Source organism: Lepidochelys kempii, chromosome 2 (assembly GCF_965140265.1).
Source record: "Lepidochelys kempii isolate rLepKem1 chromosome 2, rLepKem1.hap2, whole genome shotgun sequence".
NCBI lineage: Eukaryota > Metazoa > Chordata > Testudines > Cheloniidae > Lepidochelys > Lepidochelys kempii.
The window spans coordinates 265841126-265866173 of NC_133257.1; the positions used below are offsets into that span (position 1 = coordinate 265841126).

The following is a 25048-nucleotide window of genomic DNA, read 5'->3' on the forward strand; positions in this document are numbered from 1 at the left end:
TAGTGTACCCAGTAGATACCGAGTATCAGTCAGTAACTAACAGACTAGTCAACTTTAATACCTATGAAGCTGATCAAACAGAAGTTGCACAATTCCACAAGTGCAACCAGGATCCGTTTTTTATTTTTAAATTAGGCATAACCAAATGCAAACAACCTATTTCTAATGCAGTGTTAAGTTTACACATACAACCATACGACTCAGGAAATTACACTTAAATTTCTTATTGCACTCTGAGCTCATCCCTGTTGCAGGGGCAGCACTTTTCGTTACTAGTTAGGGTACTACATGTATATCTTATAGAAACACATACATATAAGTATATATATCAATACATATATATTTAAGGCTACTTAAGAGTTCTACCGTCTATACTTTTGAAGTCTAACTTGTTACTGACATGTTAGACCTATAAAACTAGAAAGTATTTAATATTAAAGAATTAAAATACGATGCTAACTGTTTCTGTCCGCAATGGGACAGGACTTCACATGATGATAAAGCCTGGCAGAAAAAGGCTTTTTTACCTGCTTCAGATTTTAGTATCTGTCTCATAATGGCTTGTCCAGCTAATCAGAGGCCTGAAAACATATTGTACGTGCTATAATACCTAGCAACAGCTAGGATATACTAGCAACCTTAACTCCTGCTTTTGTTATTTTTCATCCATCCATAACATTTACAGTAGTTAAAAAGAAAAAAGCGTTACTGACTTGGTCGAGCCATTTAGCATGGAGCAGTTACAATATCAATGCAAATACACAAGTCACTGCAAATATTAAACACTATTCAGTATTCAAAATAACTATTTTGAAGTGCTCAAAAGCTGCTACATTTAGAGGACTCCCACTTTAAGAAAACAACGATCAAACTGAACACCTAATTATGCAAGTACTCTCCAGATGCCACTTCACCTGTTTCTTCCATTCCCTTCCTTCCTCTTTCTAGAACTATCCCATGTCACAGGTACACTACCAACCTAGATCACTTCTGTCTATTGTCACCACACACCTAGAATTACTATCACTGGAAGTTAGAGGGAAAAGTATTTCTCCATTCCTAGTTTGTTTACTTTGCGCATTTGACAGCATTTTGTGTACACTCTGTTTTCCTTTTTGTTTTCTGGTTCTGGTATAAAAGATCCTTTCAAAGAGCCTTATAAAAACAGAGGGAAAATTGTAAAACTACAGAAATTGGCATAGGAACTCGGTGGTAGATGATGTATCTGAAACATAGTGTAATTTATACTCTTGCAGTTAACTTAATTTCAAGTTGACTGTGTCCCTTCAAAACACTGTATGCAGCATGGGCAGGGTAGATTTGCCATGTTTCTTGAGACATAAGCAGATGGAAGAGGAAGAGTGAGTGACACAGGGGAAATGACTAAGGTGGAAGCTATATAAGAAACAAGAAGAGAAATAGGACAAGCAATGGAGGGGAGAAAGCGCAGGGCAAGAAATGCCCCTCCATATGCCAAAAAAGGGAGGGAGCTCATAGTTCGATACCCAAGAAAAGAAATGGGAAGAGAATTCTTAATGCAGGAAAGAAAAGTCCAGCACTGATTTGTTAATAGACTTTTTATTTTTCAAAAAAAGAAAATTAACTGTTGGAGAACACGAAGTTGGAAAAGCAAAAATGAGGTTAGAGCATGACAGAACGTAAGTTATACAGTACCATTTTATACACCATAAGCTTATTGCCCTATTATAAGTGCAAAGTGATCAGCAAATCGCCTCATGTAATTCCACTCAACTAGCTCTCTACCAAAGTCCAGAGAATAGGATCAATTTTTATAAAATCCAGAACAGTGTTTCCAGTTAGAGAACAGTAACACCTGTAGAATTTAAGCTATACAGGATGATTTCATAAAGTACAGCTCTAGTTGAGAACTTACCATATAATTACCACATGAACAGTCCACAGATAATTAATGAATTATTCAAATAACTTAACCTGCTTATATGAACAAGTCAGTAAGCTATTTTTCCACAATTGGGTACTGTGCACTGTTCTGTTCTATATTACCTCAAAATATGTTCAAACTGGGTGGGACAATTATATCTAATTTAAATTATGGGGCTGATCTTGAAAACATTTACAATTAGGTGCAGACAACTGCTGTGAGTACTCCCATTGAAGCAAGCACTACACCATAAAGTAAGTAACTGAAGGGTCAGACACTATGCAAGTACTGTTCTCCTCACAGACACATAGGCATAATTTTCAAACTTGGTTGCCTAAAGCTAAAGCACCTAAAATCCATATTCAGGGACCAAAATAGAGGTGGCTTGATTTTCAGACATGCCAAACATCTGCAGCTTTCATTAACTTCAGCTGGAACTGAAATGGTGTTCAGTGAAAGTTAGGCCACTTCTTAACATGTTTAAATATAGATAGAGGTGCCTAACTTTGGGCATCCAAGTGTGAAAGTTTTGGCTGTAAGTATTTACATTCAAAATGGAAACAAATGTACTGGATTCAACTGACTGCTCATTAATCCTTCAACTGGTATGATTAGTGACCCAAATGCAGTCCAGTTATCAATGCAATGACAAGATTCACAGTGTACATTTCAGGAGCACAAGAGAACTGCACTGAATTTATAGCAAGCATTTAGGGGACAAAGGGGGCAGTTCAAGTCTATTATTATTCATTGTGTATCCCTTCCTGTAGAGAAAAAAAATCTTGAAAATAAGAAAAATAGGAAAGATGTACCAAAGTAGTCTTGCCTAATACAATTTGTGCCTGTAGAAAATTATGTTTCGAGATTTTGTAAAACAGAATAGTTGTCCTAAAATTACAGTCTGCATATTTACAGATTCTGCATATAGAAAACAATGGGTACATGAATTGTATAATTTAACAGAAATGCTACATACATTTGAAAATATACACCTCAGATGCTTTCATTCTTTAAGACTGACTTGCCTGAGAGAATAAAAAAGGACTTAAAATCATACACAGCACTCCAGTTATAAGTGGTGTAAGCAGAAATCTAGGGCACTGACAGTTTTCTGCCTGGTTTCAATTTATTTATTGAACAACATTGAGATGTTTTAATAAAAAGATTTATACAAACTTGCACCTGCAGACTACAAATTATCTGTTTTTATGGATATTAGGTTCAAAATCTAAGTTGTACATGCATCACATAATTACATGTCATTTTTTTCTTTAAAATTGTTCTTTCTTAGAGAAGCAAGTGACACAGTGCAGTAATATCAAGAATGTAGTTAAAAAAATTCACATGCCACAACAGCCAAGTTTCCTCCTTCAGTTTCATGCCCTGGGAGACCATTAGTCTCTCTAATAAGAGAGTGTGATCAAAGGTAGAAGCAGCTGTAAAATAAGTCTTTTTCAGTTGCATTAGTGTCTCCCTGATGCATTTTAACAATATAATTGAGGGAACTACCTTTCTGATTTAACTATATCCACCTACAATGTGTTTGCCAGGAGCGTCTACCTTGTGTTGAGGGTACTAAGCTACAGATAATTTTCCCTTGGGGAAAAGAAAATAGAATCCAGCTGCCAACAAGAAAAAAGTAATCAAATCCCAAAGTGACACTACCCACAAACAGTACTAAATTGCCCAGGAGTCTTTATAATAGCAACAAGTTTTGAAAAATAATAAAGTCATGGCAACTACTATAAAGCTCAAATTTTAAACTAAGCATTTCCTTAAAATATTTTTAAAATCTATCAATAATTTTGAATACCATAGTTTTAGGCCCTGATCCTGAAGGGCACTGGTTTGTAAACTGTGGGGCATGACCCTCCTGAGGGGTGCACTGAGGTTATCAGGGGGATGCAGGGACCTGACTGGTTAAAAATGAACCATTACCTAGCACACCCAGTGCTGTGCTGCCATTCTACTTCCAGTCAGCTTCTCAAGAACCACACAACCTCCCAAGAACCCAAACCTTCCTCCACTCTCAAACGCTCACCCCGCTAGCCCTTGTGGCTGCACTCGGAATCAACATAACCATGGCATTGCAGACATGTCCTGGCCCCACAATAAAAACCTCACATCTGGTGTGCGCATGCACAGAGAGGGTGGAACTGCTGCGTGCACATGAGTAACTGCTCTCGGCAGCTAGGATTCAAACAGGGTGCACGAGCCTCCACCCTGTTCGCGCTGGTCATTTGGGGATTCCCTCCATGGGCTCCAAACTCTGCACCATCCAGATTCCCCTCTTACCCCTATGTTAAGGGGGGCATGTGTGGAACATGAATCTCCAAAGGGGGGGTGCGGCAAAAAAAAGTTTGGGAAGTTCTGCTGTAGGGTGATCCATAAAGCAGACCTTTATGCGTGGATGGGCAGTGTCACCCATCTAGGTCAGAGGCCTTTGGCAGTAAAGTTGAAGAAGATACAGCCAAGCTATAACCTGCAGCAGAGAGCAAAACAAGAAACAAGTGCAGATTTCAGCCTTATACCATTCAAATGTGTTAATTCATACTGCTTTTTTGTTGCAGCCAATTCTTGGTGGTGTATTCTAGTTTCTGGGTGTAATAAATGGTTTACAAATATCTAAAGTAAGCTACAAAAATTTTCTCTGAATTTGTCTCACATTGAGCAAATATTTAGTGCCTCAAAAGTGTGAGCTTTAATCTAGCACATTTAAGATGTTTTTGCATGTTCAATTCACTGGGTATTTTAATACATACATAATCTGAACTGAAAAATAAACTGAATTTCTTCTCTAAGAAAATAGTCTTTCCAGCATTTAATTGCACCACTAGCAGCCCTATACACTCACTAGTAACTTTACGCACATACAGATCACATTTCCCTCCCACTTCAGCCTATCCAAGTTCAAAATAAACAAAAATAACTCATTGGTCAAATATCACTGCTAAATCAAAGTCAACACTACGCAAATTTACAGGAGGAAACCAGACAGATTTACAATGAATGTGACATTGAATCTAGACACAAAAATTAGGAAAGACTAGTTATCTAGATATACTGCAAGTTCTATTTCACACAAAGGCAACATGAATTGGATTTATTATACTGTGAATTTCACAAAAATTTTAAGTTTTATTGTTGAGAGGAACATGTACCATAAAACATAAGCAAGTGAAAATGTAAATGGACTTTAATTCCTTACAAGAAAACTCAAGTCAGTGGCATCATCACTGTACACCCAAGTACAATATCTTGGCACTTACAAATATAACATCCAACCATGTGATTAAACAGCACCCTTCAGTCTAATATATCTATTGCCAAAGTCACTCAGCAATAGTCCCATTAAGAAAAAGCACTGCACTAGGTACAAGTCTATTGATTTATTGGTCTCCAGTTAAGTGTTCAAGTCACCTAGCCATTACTGTCACTCTCCAAAACACCACTGTTTATGTATACAGTTCAGACATTAAAAGTTACAAATCCTGCTTTTTCAAAATATGAAAATGTATCTCCTCTTTCTTTTCACAGCAACTAAACCTAAACAGTACAAGAAATCCAACAATGTTCAGACAGGTCATTAATTGCATTAGCTACAGGGATAAGTAACAAGTATTTCATTTAATCTCCCAGTCAAAGGGGGAAGAACAGAAATTCTAGAGCAACAGTGTAAGAAATCTGCCAGTGATAAGTCTGCTGTATGCTGATAGTTTGTACCCTGGAGGAGTACCATATTTGGAGGAAGCCATCTTCTACAGCAGCATAAAATACCCTGCAGCTATCATGGTTTGTTTTTAACCTGTGTCTTCCAACAGGACAGCCAACTGTGCTTTGAAAATACTCAACGGGCTCCTGGAACATGCTATGCACTGCATTTTTAAAAATGTGACCTTTGAGAAAGGAGAAGGAGGTTATTAAAGACAAAGCATTCCTGCCTCTAAAGAAGATGCCATGACAAATCTACTTTATAAACCTTTTGCTTTACAGAAGCACAAGTGCCTGAATAAGATATAACACTTGCTTTAATGGAGTGGGAAACAATGATCAGATGTATAAGAGCAAGGTTCCAGGACCTAGTACACAGGAGGGTGATTGGGAAGACAGCTTCTCTATGCATTCTTTACATGACCACACTTCAAAAGGCTTCTCTAACATATAACTTTTGTCTGCTGAAGATTTTTCAAAATCTCAGCCCATAGTAAATTTATTAAGAGGTAACAAACCCCTGTTGAGATGAAATATTAAAGAAATATTTGTAACTAAAAGTTGTTAAATAAAGCCAATATGAATTTTTATAAATCAGGTTTATAATATGTTTGGAGATTGTTCTAAGTGACTGGTGACTATGCAAGATGATAAATAGATTTTTTTTAACATGTATGAGTTTAATATGAGCTACTTATTTTAATACTGAAATGACCTGGAATACCAAAAATTACACCAACAGTTAGGATTATTTGTAATGAATGAGCACTTCTACATACACCTATTCATCATTTGCTAGAAGAAATAAGAGACCCTGTGACCTAGGCTTAGTAAAACTGAACCTGAATTCAAACTGAAATCCTTGGCATTTTACTAATTTTAGAAGCATCAGATGTAAGCATCATTCAGCAAAAACCTCATTTTGGGTGACACATAAATCCCATCTGCTCTCCTTGAACATTAGAGATCTTGTAGCATGTTGCTTAAAATGTTTGCACTGTTCAAAATATCCCTTTTTACCCTTCACACCCATCCAACTATTGCACTGGAAAAGTGCTATGTGCCAGTTGTCTGCCTCCTTCCATCCCAGAGGTGACTGCATTTCAGTGATGCTGCATGTATAAATTTTATGAAGCACTCTGGGATCCTTCAGGATGCAAAGCATGTTATAAACACAAAATATTATTCAGGACCAGTAGCTAACTGTTAGACTGTTGAGGAAGAAGACGAAAAGCACTATTAGCTACTGAACCACCTTCTCCAAGAGGCGATGAAACCAGCAGCCCTGACATGCTGATTGGTGTGTGTGTATGTTTTGGTGAAAATCCCTGGCAGAAAGAAAAACAAACAAACATCAGCCATTAGACTGTCCCCTCCTCAGGCTTGTATCTCATTGACCATTTTTCCCTTCAGCTAGAAAATGGGGCAGGGGCATGGTATGACTTTAGTTCAACTTCAGTATTTCCCTGAGAATGCCATGTTCACCTACCTGGTCAGAGCCTGAATCCCAACCAGTTACCCATCCATAAGGAAACTGGGGAGGATTCACAAAGCAGCAGGCAGGGAGAGGAGCCATTTAATTATCCACACACAAAAAAGTGGAGAAAGAGCCTCCTTGGGAGAGCTGTAAGTAGCAGGGAGAATGACCACCCCTAGCCTGCTCCCCCATACACTCCTGGGGGGTGGCAGGGAAAACGACCTCCCCCACAAATAGACCCCTGGAGGGGTGGCAGGGAGAATGATTCCCCACCACCACCATACACTCCCAGGGGCTGACAGGGAGTTGGACCCGCTCTGCCTCCCCCACAGTCCCCAGGGGCGGAGGAATGACAGGTAGAGTAACCCTCAGCCCTCCCCCAAACAGACTCCCCCTGGGCGGGTGGCAGGGAGAGTGACCCCCCCACACACACAAACAGACTCCCCCTGGGCGGGTGGCAGGGAGAGTGACCCCCCCCACACACAAACAGACTCCCCCTGGGCGGGTGGCAGGGAGAGTGACCCCCCACACACACACACAAACAGACTCCCCCTGGGCGGGTGGCAGGGAGAGTGACCCCCCCCAACAGACTCCCCCTGGGCGGGTGGCAGGGAGAGTGACCCCCCCCCACCCACACAAACAGACTCCCCCTGGGCGGGTGGCAGGGAGAGTGACCCCCCCCCACCCACACAAACAGACTCCCCCTGGGCGGGTGGCAGGGAGAGTGACCCCCCCCACACAAACAGACTCCCCCTGGGCGGGGGGCAGGGAGAGTGACCCCCCCCACACAAACAGACTCCCCCTGGGCGGGGGGCAGGGAGAGTGACCCCCCCCCAACAGACTCCCCCTGGGCGGGGGGCAGGGAGAGTGACCCCCCCCCCCAACAGACTCCCCCTGGGCGGGGGGCAGGGAGAGTGACCCCCCCACACACACACACAAACAGACTCCCCCTGGGCGGGTGGCAGGGAGAGTGACCCCCCCACACACACACAAACAGACTCCCCCTGGGCGGGTGGCAGGGAGAGTGACCCCCCCACACACACACACAAACAGACTCCCCCCGGGCGGGTGGCAGGGAGAGTGACCCCCCACACACACACAAACAGACTCCCCCTGGGCGGGTGGCAGGGAGAGTGACCCCCCACACACACACAAACAGACTCCCCCTGGGCGGGTGGCAGGGAGAGTGACCCCCCCACACACACACAAACAGACTCCCCCTGGGCGGGTGGCAGGGAGAGTGACCCCCCCCACACACACACACAGACTCCCCCTGGGCGGGTGGCAGGGAGAGTGACCCCCCCCCAAACAGACTCCCCTGGGCGGGTGGCAGGGAGAGTGACCCCCCCCACACACACAAACAGACTCCCCCTGGGTGGGTGGCAGGGAGAGTGACCCCCCCACACACACACAAACAGACTCCCCCTGGGCGGGTGGCAGGGAGAGTGACCCCCCCCACACACACACAAACAGACTCCCCCTGGGCGGGTGGCAGGGAGAATGACCCCCACACACACACACAAACAGACTCCCCCTGGGCGGGTGGCAGGGAGAGTGACCCCCCCCCCAAACAGACTCCCCTGGGCGGGTGGCAGGGAGAGTGACCCCCACACACACACACAAACAGACTCCCCCCGGGCGGGTGGCAGGGAGAGTGACCCCCCCCCCACCCACACAAACAGACTCCCCCTGGGCGGGTGGCAGGGAGAGTGACCCCCCCCCAACAGACTCCCCCTGGGCGGGTGGCAGGGAGAGTGTCCCCCCCCCCCACACACAAACAGACTCCCCCCGGGCGGGTGGCAGGGAGAGTGTCCCCCCCCCCCACACACAAACAGACTCCCCCCGGGCGGGTGGCAGGGAGAGTGTCCCCCCCCCACACACACACAGACTCCCCCCGGGCGGGTGGCAGGGAGAGTGACCCCCAGCCCCTCCCCCCCACACTCGGGGGCTGACAAGGAGAGTGACCCGCCCTGGCCCCCTCCCCACAAGCAGACCCCCGGGGGGGGGGGGTGAAGGGGGCAGCGCCTGCCCTTGGCTGTGGGCTCCTCCCCGCCCCCACACTGCCCCTCTCCCCGCCTCAGCCGTTGCTTTCCCGGGCCGGGCTCTCACTCGAGGCCGGGGATGCGCGGCCTAGCCCGCCCGCCCTCCGGCTCCGACAGGCCCACGAGCCCCAATCTCGCCCCGCGCGCACCTGCCCGCGCCGCCGCCGCCGCCCTTCCCGCGCCCGGCCCCTCAGCCCGGCGGCGGGGCCCCAGCCCGCTCGGGGAACCATTTTGCCTCCCTCCAGCCGGAGGTTAAACCGCTCCCCCCCCCCCCCCCGCCGGCCGGCCTGTCCCCTGGGGGCGAACCCACGAGCGGGCCCGGCCCGGCGGGTAACCCATGTGCAGGCCTGTCCTGGGGGAACGTAAGCCCCCGCCCCCCCCCCGAGCAGGCCAATTCAGGTGGGTGGGGGCCCCCCCCGGCAGCAGGCCAATTCAGGTGGGTGGGGGCCCCCCCTTGAGCAGGCTGGAGGGGGAGGTGGGTGGGGCCCCCCCCTTGAGCAGGCTGGAGGGGGGGGTGGGGAAATTCAATACTTACTCAGGGGTGGGATGTTCCGGATCATAGAAATCCCCCATCTTCGGCCTCCCCCTCTAGCAGCGGCGGCAGCAGCGAGGATCCGAGCAGCCCCCGCCCCGCATAGAGAGAGAGCGGGAGGGAGGCAGGGGAGGGTGTTAGACAAACCCCCCCCCCGCTCCGCTCCTCCGGGTCCCCACGCACCAGAGACACCAAACCACCTCCGTGGGGGGGTGCGCGCTCTCCTGCCCCAGCCGCCGCCTTCACATCCTCCCCGGGGCTGGGGACACCCCAGCGGGCACCAGCGAACGTCCCGGCGGCGGCGGCGAGCTCCTGGTGGTAGGAGGGTGTCTCAGGGCCACCCCCTTTCAGGCCACGAAACGCTTCCCATGCACCGCGATCAGCCCCCTCGGCTCAGGGACAGGAACCTGCCGCTGCCCAGGCCACGGGGCTGCCCTCCATCCCGCGCTTGGGGGGCGGGGGGGGCCGCAGAAAGACGCCAATTTATAATTAGCAATAATCCTCTCCCTCCAACAGCGATCGCCTTGCCGGGGTGGTGGAGAGAGCGGGCGGGCTGGGTCCTCCACCGAGATCCAGGCCCCACCCCGAAAAGGAGCCACTCTTCGTTTCCAATGAAATAATCCAGCCAAGCAATAAAATGAAAAAGAAAAAGATCAACCCAGCTGAAACCTCCTTCCCTCAGTAACTGTAAATCCTCGAGTTTAGACGTGGACGAACGCGTCTCCCCCGTCGCTGATTCGGTTTTCTGCTCCTCTTCTGCTCCAGGTGTCCGATCCGATGCCCTGGAGGAAGGGGGGAGGGGGGGGGGATTCACAGCCCCTTATGATGTAGTTCTGGGAGTTGAAAGTGGATTATATTTGTAATAGCTCTCCCCTCCCCCGTATACTGTATTTTTCCTCTTTAGCGGTGGCTGAGCTCAGAGGCTTCTTCCTCGCTCCCTCCTCCTCCTGCTCTGAAACACAAACGGAAACTGTAACTCATCTACTTCCTACTAAGAGAGTAACAGAAAATACAGAGAGCGAGAGAAACAGCGACAAGGCCCCAAAGCAAGCAACTGCCATAAATGCAAGCTGCTGCTCCTTCTCTGCAAGGTAAAGAAGCAATTTCATGTCGTGGAAACAAACATGGAGCAGGAAGCTCACTATTAAAGGAGACATGTCTGTTTTGTTGGTTTGGGGCTTTTATTGAAGATCAGGTTTTTCTTCCCGAATGAGTAGTTTGCAGCCTTCTTTTCTTTTTTTCTTTTTTTTTACATTTGGGAACTAGGAGCATTTCCCTCTCCCTCCTAAAGTACCTGTTCTATGGATATAAACATTCAGTAATTTCCCCAGCCCAACGGCTGTGTTTTTGTCTTCGATAGATTTTCTGAGAATTTTGCCATAATCATTTGCTAACATGTTACAGCACATTATTTACCTACATCCACAGCTTTGGTACTTCTACATGATTTCCCTCCTCTCTAGTAGCCATTGCACCGCTTGCCCCCAGTTCACAGGAAAAGGTAGTCGGGTGCATTTTAAGACTATGATACAACAAGTCACTCGTGGGTTGACTTACTAGTCAGTGGACATGGTAGTCCTCCCGTGCAGACACACTCTCAGGTTAAAAATCATATTTTTGTCAAGTCTTGTTGTAGCCATATTGGTCCCAGGATATCATCGAGACAAGGTGGTGAGAGAGACCAGCTTTCAGAGCTCTGTGTAAGCTTGAGAGCTTGTGTCTCCCACCAACAGAAGTTGCACCAATGAAAGATATTACCTCGCCCACCTTGTCTCTCTAATATTTGTATCAAGGATGTTTCTTTACCAATGTTAGCATCTTAGCTTCTTATTAATAAAAATATACTTCGTACTTACATGGCATATCATGTTCAACATTAATCCTCAGCACAGCATAGAGGCATGTATTATTCTAATTTTACAAACAGGGAAGTTGAGGCAGAGAGATTCAATGTCATGTCAGAATCTAAGACCAGAAGGGACCATTATTGTAATCTTGTCTGATATCCTGAGTATCACAGGCTATAGAATTTCACCCAATAATTCCTGCCTCAAGACTATAACTTCTAGTTGAGCTGGACACTTCAACCATGAATCTAGTGGGAAAGCCAGAAGCACAATTCAGAATTTCCTGATCTCTGGCATGAACCATTGAACCATGTTGGTCTCTGAGTCTTAAAACAGAAGGAATTTAAATTAGGTCCCTATCCCACAATAAGTTCCACATGTCAGGACTGGATGTTTTTCTAAAAGATGTGCTCTAGCACAACCAGGAGTTATGGGCTTGATGAAGGAATCACTTGGTGAAATGTTATGGTCTGTATAAAATGGAGATCAGATTAGGTTATCATAATTGTCCCATCTGGATTTAAATTCCATGAAGCTATGAATGGATGGGGAGACTCTCATGCCCTGACATAGCCCCATTGAGCTTATTGCAGAATCGAGGTCTTATTTTTCACCATTTATGTTTGTTTAGGCTTTGCATTTCACTCAGCTTGGATAATAAAAGCAGATTAGTCATTTTTGCTTGCTGGTTCTCCTGCACTTGCACAGCAACTGCAATGTTTATATTATAGACACTGCCATATAAGGTTTAAATCCAAACATGCCATGATCCTACAAGCTGATCCAGGTGAGCAGATCTCTGCACCTGCACAGAGTCCCACTGAAGTCAATGGGACTTCAGGTGGCCCAAAGGTCCATGCATGTGGAACAGCTTGCAGGGTCGGGGGCAAACAGTTTTCATTGAAGTCTGAACCAAACAAAAACATTTCTGTTAATTAATTTTTGTGGGGAAAAAAATCAAGAATTAAATCTTGACCCTAAAGTACCTGGTAGTATCCTAAGAAGTTACAAAATTAAGGCTCCAATTCTGCAATTATATCTGCATGTTTGTAGGTGCAAGGACCTAGCTCCCACAGAGCTGACTGCTGAACTGGGGCCTTAATCTTGAAATGTGATTTTGAGACGCATTTGCAAGAGAATCTTTGAAAAGGGGTTATTGTTACTGAACAGATATTGTGTATTCACGTATACAAGCTAACGTTAAATGGGATATTAGCTACTCAGTTTTTTAAACCTCCAGCAGAGATTTGTGGATGATGAAATATTACGTAAGATGCAAAGTGGAGTCTCTCAAGTAAGATAGACACCCAAAGCTGATTGGTAATCATACACAAAATTTTGGAGATGCAACTGAAAAATGTCATAATTAGAATTTTACTAAATTAAAGGGCTGGAAAATTTTCTTTGATTTTATCCTTCATTTTTTACAGCAACAGTAAAATAAAGCCTGCTACTTAGGCAAATTAAAATAATTTTATTCCTCAAAAATTACTTTAAAAACAGCAATAAATAATGAATGCTATTTAGTCAATATAAAAGATCTACAATACAAGGGACAATTACCTCTTAATGCATCATGAAAGGGATACGGCCATAATCATTATCAATTAATCGTTAAGTAAAACATCATTCTCGGTACTGTACAGATATCAACAAAGACAGTTGTCTCCTAATGAGTTTACAGGGCAATGCTCTGAACCTGCAATTTGTTCTGGACAGGTGAACTGCTGTGTCTGTGTGGACTCGCATTGACTTCAGTGGGTCTACACATGAGTACAAAGGTTCTCCTGTATGTAACAAGTTGTAAGATTGTGGCCTAAGGCTCTGATCCCATGAACATTTACACGTTTACTTTTTACACGTGTAGATCCCAATTCTGTAAACACTTACACACGTTTAACTTCACTACAATGAGTCTTACACCCTTACCTGCAGCAAGTTCTGCACGGAAGACCTGTGCGCACACACAGGCATGTTGATTACAGTGAAGATCCACCACACACAAAACTCATGGCAGTGTTAGGGCATAATTCATACAGTTAAACATGCGTGTGAATTTGTGCAGGATTGGGGTCAAAGGCATTTAAGTCAATGGTAAAGAGAACCCATGTGGAGCAACTCACTGGATTGAGGCCTAAAAGATAGACTCAGAGAAGATAGGATGCCCTGGGAAAGCCAGAGGAAGCAATTCAACTTTTATTAATAAAAAATATTAGAAATAACAATTTATTAAAGATAGACATATCTTTACTTCTGCCTTAGCATCTGAAATTCTTAGAACAAGGAACTTTTCAAATCTAATCTTGCTCTACTTTCCCTTGTACATTTGCATTTTCTAATGATAATATTATTTAGGCTGTAGTGGGGGAGGGGAGTGTTTAAATTACAATATTATTGGCTGAAATTTAAAATTGCATGAAGACTTTTTTTTTTTTTTTTTTAAAAACCCTCCAAATCTGGGATTTGGATCAAGCTGAAAGTGCTGCAACATGCGATGTGATATTCAATACAAGACACAATCTGTTCAGTACACTTGTCAGATAGCATTCAGTGGTGTATATTGTTAGTTGTTAATTGGATATTGTGTAAAATTAATTAAATAATCCACAAATAAATTACTTAATACGCTATTGTGTGGTGACTGTTAGCATGTAGATAATACATGGTTGAACATGGTCTGTTAGGGATAGGAGCCAAAAATAGTGATTCAGCAGAGAAAGTAATTGTAACACACACAGAACAATCTTCATAGTTTACAAGCCCAGCCCAGCTACAAGGGGCTTGCTTAGAGGGAGTTTCCCATATTAGCTTTTCTGGTATGAGGTCCTGGCACGGAAGGTCCAAGTAATATACAGGAAGCTACAAGGTCCTAATCTTGTATGCAAATATTCATGCAAGTAACTATCCACATGAGCAACCCTACTGAATTGATTAGTACACGTGCGTAGTCCCACACTCATGCATAAATGTTTGCATGATCAGCACCACCCAAATCATCTCCCCATAAGCAGCTCAATTGATTGTATCTGCTCTGGTGTCTACTGTCTAGCAATGATAGGGGCTATACAAGAGCAGAGCAGAAAAAAGGATACTGGTTTTGTTAAGAAGCAGGAGCAAGCAAAATGTGATCAAGGACAGTGGATGTGCCACCAAAAGTGACTTTAGGCTGCCTGTGTTGTCTACAGCTGGGGAAAGAGTTCCCAGTAGACTACACTGTATTTGGGCCCATCCAATTCAAATGTTTTATTTCAACTGTATTTTAACTTTGAGGATCTCTTAAATTAAGGGACTCTTCAATCAGGCTTAGGAGGATGAGTTTTTAAATCGCCCATTGGTGGTTGGTTATGGGGACATGAAAGTAACCCCAACTTTTAATAAATTATTTTTCTAAAATAAGCCCATACAGTAGAATTTATTAATCCTCTTACCTGATGTAACGTTCCCTCAGTATATGCCCTATTGCTGTGCTAGTACACAGCTGGGTCTTTGATTTCCCTAGGGGGAGGGAGGCTGGCTGCTCTCCCCTTTTATTGGGGCTAACAAGAAGCCGTGGTAAGTCACCACCTGTGTTATGCCCAGGGTCTACTGCCAATAGCTGTGGGGTGATAAAAAGGAAGTCAGAGGTAACCCAGCAGGTTATTTAGGCTGAATAGTAAAGCATTTAGGTGTTGCTTCTTTGAAATAGGCTTACCCATGGGAAAAGATTCTCTGCATCATTATTTCCCACAGTGATATAAGTACTGTCTTTCACTTGTGTGGTGTCACTAATAAAGCTTTCCCTTATAAGTTAGTCAACTCATTCTGAAAAGTGACTGTTGAAAAAAGGAATTATGGGCTTCTATAGTTAATGTCAACAATTTCTAGGTGAAATGTATTCAATTTATGAATGAAAAGTTGTTTCTTCGGTTAGTGTGAAGAACCCAGCCTGGGATCTACTAGTTAAATGATGTTTTTCTCTGGTCTGTGTAACATCACCACTAGGCCCCCTATTAGGTGTTACTTGTGTGCTTAAAGTTAAGTTTGCAGAATTGAAATCTTAGTCAGCTGCTGGAATATATGACTTGATGCTGGTATTTGTTGTTATTTGACAAATCACTTTTTTAAGTATTTGGTCATCTTTATAGCTGATTTAATATGAATAACTGACTTGAGAAATAACATTTGTCAACATCGGACAATATTTTCACAGCTATTCAACCAGCGGTAATCGTTAGGAGCTTGATCCTGTACACATGTAGACTCTACTCCTGCAAACCATTAAGCCAGTACATAACGGAATTTATTGTTGTCACTTTTCCTGGGCTGTAATTAGAACTTCATTATCTGTTACTTTGATAACTCAACTTTTTAATATTTTAGGCATCGATCCTCCAATGAGCTCTGTCTTTGCAGAATCCTGCATCCATGTGGAGTCCCATGGACTTCAGAGGGGCTTTGCATGGGCAGCAGAAATCAGCTCACACAGTTACCCTAGTGCTCTGTGCCTGAAGGCCATTAGGTACCTTGTCCAAAATGAATTAAACAATATTCACTACAGGCAACATCTCCCCAGACAAACTGCTGAGGTAGGGCTAGCGCAGGGCTGTTGTCCTAATTGTACTCTGTAGTCACTGGTATGATTAGACAGATTTTTATTGAGCTTCAGAACCCTATGTGCTTGCATAATAGGAGCAGTATTGCCAACCGCAGACATTTAAAAATCATGGGTCAAACCCCAATTATTAGATTGGCTTAAAAATCATGAGATTTAAAAAAAAAATTGGATTCTCTATCTTTACCTTCTGTTTTTTTAGTCCTTAGGTTACACTTTAGTCACGTTGTCAAGCTCTTTTCTGCAACCATGACAGCTAAGGGTCTTGGATATTCACATGACTCAGGAAGCAAGGGCTTTAAGGTTAGTGCCAAGTATCATGTTTATCAATTGCAATAAAATAAGGAGAGTTGGTGACGTGCAGGAGATAGCAATTGTTACTGTCGTGTCCAATTGATTGTACTTATGGTTTAATATTGGACTCCATACAGAATAGCTTCCTAAATCCGAGGTAAAATATTTTTACCAGAAACTGTCTAATGAATATTTTATGTTCCTTTTTTATGGTTTAAAATGCTCATTGTGCCTTTTCTTCTAAGTCCATATTCTGATCTGTTACCACTGTCTGTGTATCTCCATTGGAGTTATTGTGGATTTACACCTTGTTGATTGACCTCAGACTCTGGACATGTTTTCTGACTGCTGCAGCAGTTCTGTGTCTCTCCAGCTGCCTTCATTGCCCCCACTTGCTTTCTCTCTCTGTTTCCAGAGCCTGGTCTCATTTTCTCTCTTTGTATAAAAACTCTGTCAATAAAAAAATGAATACAGAATTTTAAAATGTTTTCTTAAGATGATAATACTTTGTTCTCATGGTTCTCCTGGCAGTCTCCTGTGCATATAGAAAAATGGTGCAGCAAGATTTTGTGTGGTGAATAAACATAATATTGGGATTAGTATTTAAGCACAAGATGTAGATTTAGTTTTAAAAAAAAATCACGTTTACCTCCGAATTTCCTAGCGTACCTCGTCTTCTGTTAAGCCCTGCAAACACTTATGCACTTGCTTAATTCAGTGCTGCCAACACCAAGTGTTCAAAAATCATGAGATTATTTTAAAAAAAAAAAAAGTCTGAGGTTCTTTTGAATTGCCTTCTGGTTTTCGAGCCTTTAGGTTTCACTTTTTCAAGCTTTTCTCCACAATCAAGAGGCCTAAAAAATTCTTAGCCAAAAAAAAAATAAAAAGCTCAGATTTTCTTTATTCACAGGAACTGGCACTTTAAGAAAAACACCAAATGTTCTGAGACCTAGAACATCACGAGAGGTGGTTATAATAACTTTAAGCATATGAGACATCACTTGGCTCTTCACATGCTTAAAGTTAAGCACAGGCGTAAGCGTTAGCAGGATTGAGGCCTTGGACTGTATGTTCCTTGGGGCAGGCACTCTTTCTTTCTATGTGCTGTGCAGCACCAAGCACGTTCTTGGTGTTGACCAGATAATAGTGTGTGGCCCAGAGGTGCCTGTATTTCTGTATCTCTCTGCTCTATGCCCTTTTGGCCCAGTGTCTTTATTCATTTTATTCCTTCTCAAGACCGCACTGTCCCTGACATTTGCAGGCTTTCTGTCTGTACTTTGTCCCACAGTCCCACCACTCTTTCGACTGTCAATAGCCAGTGGTTCTTCACAACCATCAGGTTTGAGTATGGTGTTATGTGACATATTAATGCTGCTGTGGTAGTTGCCCTGTGGGGGGAAATGGCAAATTAAAGCAGACACACAAATCATATACGTGGCAATGATATCAGTCAGAACCAGACTATTTGAAACTTGTGACACGCTTAGAATGGAAGGTCCCAGGGCCCTGAGACTGGCAGTTGCTGCTTTGCTTTATATACATATGTGAGTTTTAACTGTATTTTTGAAGTGCATTTAGTCACCGTACTCATGTTCATATATACCCTTTTAAGAAACACAGCTGCCTGACAAAAGCAGCCAGAGAGACAGCCTTGAACTGAAGCTTTCTTCAGAACAGGTACTCCACAGGACATGTGTGAGGGTGCGCACCCACACTCTATGGGCTCAGCCAGCACTATCCAGAGACACCTGTAAGACTTGCTGTGCCCGGAAGCTTAAAAAGGGAAAGCCTGCCACAGGAAGGGGATGTGACTAGGGCAGAGGCCTTGGAGAAAGTGGCCTACAAGGATAGAGCAGCAAAGAGGAAGACATTTGCAGACTCTTCTTCCCCTGAGACTTCATGGACCAGGTATAAAGTGGGGGGTAACCAGAAAGAGGGGCTGGAGGCAGACCCTAACCCTAGTCAAGGACACTAGAGCCTGCAGATAAGCTGAACTCCAAAGGGGTGACCAAAAGATTGCCTGAGAAACTGACCACCTTTGCCTTTCTTTTATTCTGATTCTCAGTCTCCCAGGGACGGAGAGGGGAAAGAACCTTTTTGTTTGGAAAATCCCTTGTATGCCACAAGCAGGGAAGGACTCTGTGAGCAGCCCAAAGGGTCCCTCACCCACCTCAAGTGGTGAAGAATGTGGGCATAACTACACCTGATATAAGGGTATTTATTGAGCTTAGCAGTTCTGAGCAAGATGGAACCTGAGCAGTGGTGTAGATGGCTAGCGGACATGCGACAGCAGCGTGGGGCTCAGCAGTGACAGTTCCAGCAGCAATTGCTGCAGCAGTGGGCTACCCGACAGCAAGTTCCAACTACGCAACAGCAACAGCTGCTGAGGGAACTGAAGACTCAGCAGCAGGAGTTATACAAGGAAATGATACAACAGATAGTGTTGGCCCTATACCCCCCCACAGAGTACCAGTGGGTCACACTTCTGCTGAGGTGGGTCCCCCACCTGTACCTGTGAAGCTAACCAAGATGGGACCAGACGATGATCCTGGCCTTTTTAGTTACATTTGAGAGAGTGGCACTAGCATCTCTGTGGCCCTCTCAGCAGTGGGCTTTTTAGTTTCGCACTTGACTGGTCTGGCACAGGCAGACCTACTGTAGCCTGGACTTAGAGGAGGCTAAGGGCTATAAACAAGTAAGGTTTGCCATTTTGGACTATTTGGACACTCCTGAGGGAAACCCATTGGCAATATTTTGATCCAAGATCTACCCCAAAAAGGCCAGACCCCGGATAGTAGCGCAGCATTTGAGGCGACACCTTTGGAAGTGGCTCCATCCAGAAGACCTTCTGGGGCCCAAGTAGCTAAGGCAATTGTGACCAAACAATAAGGATATTACCAGTAAAAGGCAGAAAGTGGTTATTACAGCACTGCCCTGGGACATTGTTAGATGTGGTGTGGTGATGGAGGACTTTCTGGAATCTGAGGGATTGCTAGAGACAGAGTCCCCCAGGGCCTTGGCAGTTCACAGGATGGACTGGAGTGACACCTGGGAGGGTGACCTCAAACCAGTAACACCCACTCTGAGGAGTCCAACCCTGAGGGTGTCCTTCCAGAAGGTCAGAGAGCCCCTTAGACCATGGGAAGTCCAAGGGAGTTGGGCTCACACCCACCACCGCCAGTGGGACTGCCAAGCACCTCAAACAATTGAAATAGAATCTGTAGAACAGGGTTTGGCCACTGCTCCACGACTGAGTTCACCCCCAGCTAGGAAAAGTACAGGCAGCGCCAGCCGGATAATTGGCTACTCCTGTGGGCAGACAGGACACATGAAACAAATGCCCTTTTTTGGAAAGTGGATATGCCCAGGGCGGGACAACAGAAACCCGCACACGGAAAAGGACTCCCTGCTAAGTTGATAGTGATAGTTCAAGGACTCTTGGACTCCAGCTGTAGTCAGATGGTGGTCCAAGCCTCCCTAATAGGAGAGGACAACATTCATACAAAGTCAGTCCACTTATAGTGTATACAGGGCGATGTGAAAACATACCACAGCCAATGTCTGTGACTAACACTGGGGATGCCTACCAAGGTGAAAGAAGTAGCTCTAGCTGAAGGATCAGCCTACCCCATACTCCTGGTCTATGATTGTCCTTTGTTTTTTTCAATAAACATTGACAAACAGATCTGTCCAGGGAACAGGGATACGGGTCATTCATTGCAGCAGGCGCCCCAGAGCATGGTAAACCTCGGGGAAGCAGAAGACCCTGAGGAGGGAACATCCTGAGCAGTATGATCATCTATCCTTCAAGGGACAGAAGAGGCAATCAGTCCGGACCTGGAAGCTCTCTTGTAGGGTGGGAGTTTAGTGCAGGAACAGAGAAATGATCCTACGCTGAGTCATGCATATGACCAGCTGACCTCCGTAAATGGGGAAGTAACAGAGCCTCAGCGGGTCAAGCAGTATCCGCACTTTGTGCTTGAGAAAAAAGCAGCTTTATCAAATCGAAAGGGATCAGCAAATTGTGATAGTGAAGACAGAACTGCTGGTGCCACGCAAGTATCACTAGACAGTGTTGCAGCTTGTGCACAACATCCTGTGCACTGGGAAGAGAGATGACAATGGCACGGGTACTAATCCGGTTCTGCTGGCCTTGCATGCATCAGGAGGTGAGGGAATACTGTGCCTCATGTCCGGAGTGCTCGCTAGCCAACAATGACAGGACTCTGAAGGCATCCGTGGTCCCTCTGCCCTTGACTGAGATGCCCCTTGAAAGAACCTCTGAACACTGTCACTGTCAGGGTCTCTGGAAAGAACGGCATCAGGGCACAGGTACATATTAGTTATTGTGAACTAAGCAGCCAGGTATGTGGAGGCTGTTCCTCTTCATGCTGTGAAACCTACAGTGATAGCCCCAGAGCTCCTGAAGCTCTTCTCACGTGTGGGATTTCCCCACAAAATAGTACTGGATCAAGGGACTAACTTCACCTCCCTGTTGATGTGCAAATTAGGCTCCCTTCTGAAGGTTGTGTCCCTGAAAACCTCAATGTACCACCTGCAGACAGATGGCCTAGTGGAGCAATTTAATGAGACTCTGAAGAGAATGTTGAGACACTTCGTTAGTAAATACCCTAAGCACTAGGACCAGCTACTCCTGCCAATCCTGATTTCCCTAAGGAAGGTGCTGCAGGCCTCCACAGGGTTCTGTCCCTTCAAGTACTCTATGGCTGCCAACCACAGGGAATTCTTGGCCTTGTTACGAGAGGGCTGAGAGGAACAGGGAATAGGCAACTTAAGTGCAACCCAATATGTCTTACAAGTAAGGGAATGACTTGGGAATCTAGGAGTATTTGCAAGAGAGAATTTGAGAAAGGCCCAACATACTCAGGAACAAAATTATAATTAAGGGGCACAACTACAGACCTACCTTGATGACTGGATCATTCTATGGCTTCCTCAGCTGAGTCAAAATTAATGGCCCAGTGGCAGGGTCCATTTGAAGCTGTTAGACAAGCAGGGCCAGTGGACTATGAGACAAAACTGCCAGGTAGAAAGAAGAAAACTAAAATTTATCACGTGAATCTTATTAAACCTTGGAAGACAAAAGAGGCCCTGCTGATAATTCCCTCCCTCACAGAGCCCAAATTAGGGCCCCAAGTACCCAGTGGCCAAGAAGTGACACCAGTGCCTGTACCCCTGCACAGAAGAAGCAACTCCTCCAATTGACCAGTGACTTTGGAACTGTATTTCCTCCTCGCACTCCATGGGGGAACACATTCCAGTGCCACCTAGAGATCACCTCGGGCCAGCTAGTCAGAGAGAAGCCTCTACCGTTCCCATGGAGGATGTGGGACACATATGAACAATGCTGGAGATGAGGATAATTAGGAAGTCCGTAAATGAATGGGAGATCCCTATAGTTCTAATTCCCAAACTGGACAGTTTGGTTTTGCATAGATTTCAGGAAGGTTAATTCCATTTTGACGTTTGGTGCCTACCCGATGCCAAGGGTAGAGGAGTTATGGGACCAGCAAAGTATCTGAGCACTATTGACCTGACAAAAGGTTATTGGCAGATCGCTCTGTCCCCATCCTCACAGAAGAAAACTGCTTTCGCAAACTCGTTCAGTTATTTCCAGTTTGACACGAGGCCTTTCAGCCTCCATGGGGCTGCTGCAACTTTCCAACTTATGAATAGGATCCCCAGTCCGCATCATCAGTATGCTGTTGCCAACCTAGATGATGTTGTTTACAGTCCTACTTGGGGAGACCATCTACAGCACTTAAAGGCAGTGTTAAAAGCCCTTTGAGACACAGGTCTTGCAGCCAACCCCGCAAAATGTTGAATAGCCACGACTGAAGTAACCTATTTGGGGTGCTGCATCGCGGGAAGCCTTATGAAACCAGGGATCGACACGGTACAGGTCCTAACGGATGCCCAGTTCCCCAGACAAGTGAGGCATTTTCTTGGCCTGACAGGGTATTACTGGAAGTTTATCCCCGGCTTCGCCTCATTTGGAGCCCTCCTTACAGACCTCATAAAAGGCAACAGCTCAGAGAAGATCCGATACAGTGGGAACAGTGAGGAAGCTTTTAACGAGCAGCAAACACGACTGTGCCAGATGCCCTTGCTCTTCAGCCCTTATTGTTTTCCCACCATTAATTCATATTGCACACAGATGCCTCAGGTGTCTGTCCCAGTGCCATGCTCTCACAGGACTTCAGAGGGGAGGAATACCCAATCCTATGCCTGAGCATGAAGCTCTTCCCTAAAGGAAAAGGCCTACTCAGTTGTTGAAGAGGAGGCAAATTAGTGGGCGGTGGATTCTGAGCAGCCCCTTCTCCTTGACCACAGATCAAGCCCCCCTATGTTGGCTCCATATCATAAAAGACGCAAACCTGCGTATAATGCGATGGTACCTTGTACTACAACCCTATAGTCTCAAAGTGCAGCACTGGGAGGGAAAAGACCATACTAGTACCAATTTCTTTCAGCAGGAAATCAGAGATGAAGATGACCAGCCTTAAGATGGCCTTTCCAACTTGAGGGGTAGGATTGTGAGGGGGCATTCTCAGAGGAGGCTAATGAGCTCTTATGGGCTCAGCCAGCACTAAGCAGACACACCTGTAAAGGTTGCTGTGCCTGGAGAGATGAAAAGGAAAGCATGCCACCAGAAAAGGGGCAGCTAGGGGAAGAAGGCTGTGCCTCAGAGACAGCTGGCGACAGGGATAGATCAGCAAAGAGGAAGACAGTTGCAGACCTGCTGCCCCTGAGGCTTCATAGACCAAGTATAAAATGGGGGTGAGCAAAAAGAGGGGCTGGAGGCAAACCCTAACCCTGACCAAGGCCACTAGAATCTGCAGATAAGCTGAACCCCAAAGGGGTGACTAAAAGACTGCCTGAGAAACTGACCACCTTTGCCTTTCTTTTATTCTGATTCTCCCTCTCCCAGGGGACGGAGAGGGGAAAGAACCTTTTTGTTTGGAGAATCCCTTATATGCCACAAGCAGGGAAGGACTCTGTGAGCAGCCCAAATTGTGATCTAGTGAGGACTCAAGGGGGCCCTCACCCACCACAACATGACAGTGAGTGGCATTTGAAAGACACTGGCAATGTGCCTTAACCATGTTCTGGAGGGAGCATCAGTGGGGGTGTGATGGGGTGTTCAACCCACACTGGAGAAGAAAGAGTTAATGGATGCCTCATGGGCCTGCCACCCTGGCCCAGAAAGGAGCAGTGAAGGTGAATCCTCCAAGCAGCCTAGGGAGGCTGTGCAGGAAGCAGCCAATCAGGGCTTAGTGGGCTCACATAAAAGGGAGCTGCAGGGAAGATCAGGGTTAGTGGCTGCTGGGTGCTCAGGAAGTGACGACTGTGTCCCTGAGGGGCTGAGAACTGGTAGCACCTCAGAGAGAGCACTTGCTGGCAGGGACCAGGGGAACAAGAGGGAGCTCCTTGCTGGCTGCTGGCACTTGCTGGCTGAATGCCCAGGGAAGAGGGCGAAGAAGGTGCTGGGGCCGTGGGGAAGTGGCCCAGGGAATTGAAGCAGCAGAGACGGAGGTTAAAGAGATGCAGCAGGAGGCTGCTATCCACAGGGTTCTTGGGTGGGACCCAGAGTAGTGGGGGGCCCCAGGTGTCCCCCCCCACCCCGCTTGCCACTGGGGAAGTGGCAGGATACTGAAACCTGTCAGGATTTGGACTGTGATACTAATTCCCCTCCTCCCAGAAGGGGATAACTGCAGATGGTGACATGGCTGGAGGGCTGAGTCATGAAGAGGACACTACGGTACTTGGACTGAGTGAAGTCTGCAGGCGGAGAAGATGACAGGAGTGGCGCCACCAGAGGGAGTACTGGCTAGCAGAGCTAATCCCTGTGATGACCAGCAGGAGGCGCTGCTGTGGTGAGTGGACTCCGTCACAAGGGGTAAAATCATAGTATGGGTTCCATGACCCATTTGGTACTAGGCAATTCAACTGACCTCTGCCAACAGGGTACCCACTTTTTTGTGTGCCTGTGGATACCAATCTAACTGGAACTGGAGTGAAGTCACCAAGTTACAGCATATAAAAAATTGAACCATCATCAGATAGGGATAACTAACAGTCACTACATATTTGGATTGTTTTTTTTGCTTTCAGTGGCTGTTTGATGTTGAAGTCACTCTTTGCTTGTTAAACGCAGGGGCACTTTTATAGACTAACACGCCCTGCCAAATTTGGTAAGAATCTTAGCGGCCACAGCTGAGTTGTAAGCACAAAATAAGATTAATTTTTTTTTTTACATGCAATAACTCAAAGCCCCAAAGGGATACGTAGGACAGTTTGTAAAGAAGCTTTTCCCAGGCTGAGATCTTAAGTGTAACGATTCAGTGTGGACTCAATTTTTACAGCAAAATAATAAGCCTTTGGAAATGGATTATTATAAAGGAAAGGCTCATTTATAGGCTATTAACTGTAGTGGTTGTAGTGAGCAAATAACACTATTCTAATGTGATTGTGCCACAGTTCACTAAATTAAGCCTAACAGTTTTGACTAATTAATATGCCAAAAGATGATGTGAACATCCAGTTTCTTGGCTTTCCTTATATTCAATTGTAATTTAGATTAGCCTCTCATTGATTAGAAATAGGGGGGGAAAACCAAGTCTTTTCTG

General features: G+C 45.4%; 2 protein-coding genes across 6 annotated transcripts in view; one reads left to right on the forward strand and one right to left on the reverse strand.

Moving 5' to 3' along the window:
* The window catches only part of SETD2 (SET domain containing 2, histone lysine methyltransferase), a 153608-nt gene extending 142945 nt beyond the window's left edge, over positions 1-10663 (reverse strand). For 2 of the 5 annotated variants that reach the window (XM_073334863.1, XM_073334862.1), the window contains exons 1-2: positions 9669-10663; positions 6870-6942 (exon numbers count right to left, since the gene is read on the reverse strand). In XM_073334863.1, coding sequence (XP_073190964.1) covers positions 6870-6942; positions 9669-9693 — 98 coding nt within the window. In that variant the 5' untranslated portion in view covers positions 9694-10663. Of the gene's footprint in view, positions 1-6869; positions 6943-9667 lie in introns of all 5 variants that reach the window. The other 3 variants (XM_073334861.1, XM_073334859.1, XM_073334860.1) reach the window with 2 other exon arrangements.
* The window catches only part of LOC140906191 (tubulin beta-4B chain-like), a 61186-nt gene continuing 45976 nt past the window's right edge, over positions 9839-25048 (forward strand). Inside the window, exons 1-2 of the mRNA XM_073329685.1 lie at positions 9839-10756; positions 16306-16406. Coding sequence (XP_073185786.1) covers positions 16381-16406 — 26 coding nt within the window. The 5' untranslated portion in view covers positions 9839-10756; positions 16306-16380. The remainder of the gene's footprint in view (positions 10757-16305; positions 16407-25048) is intronic.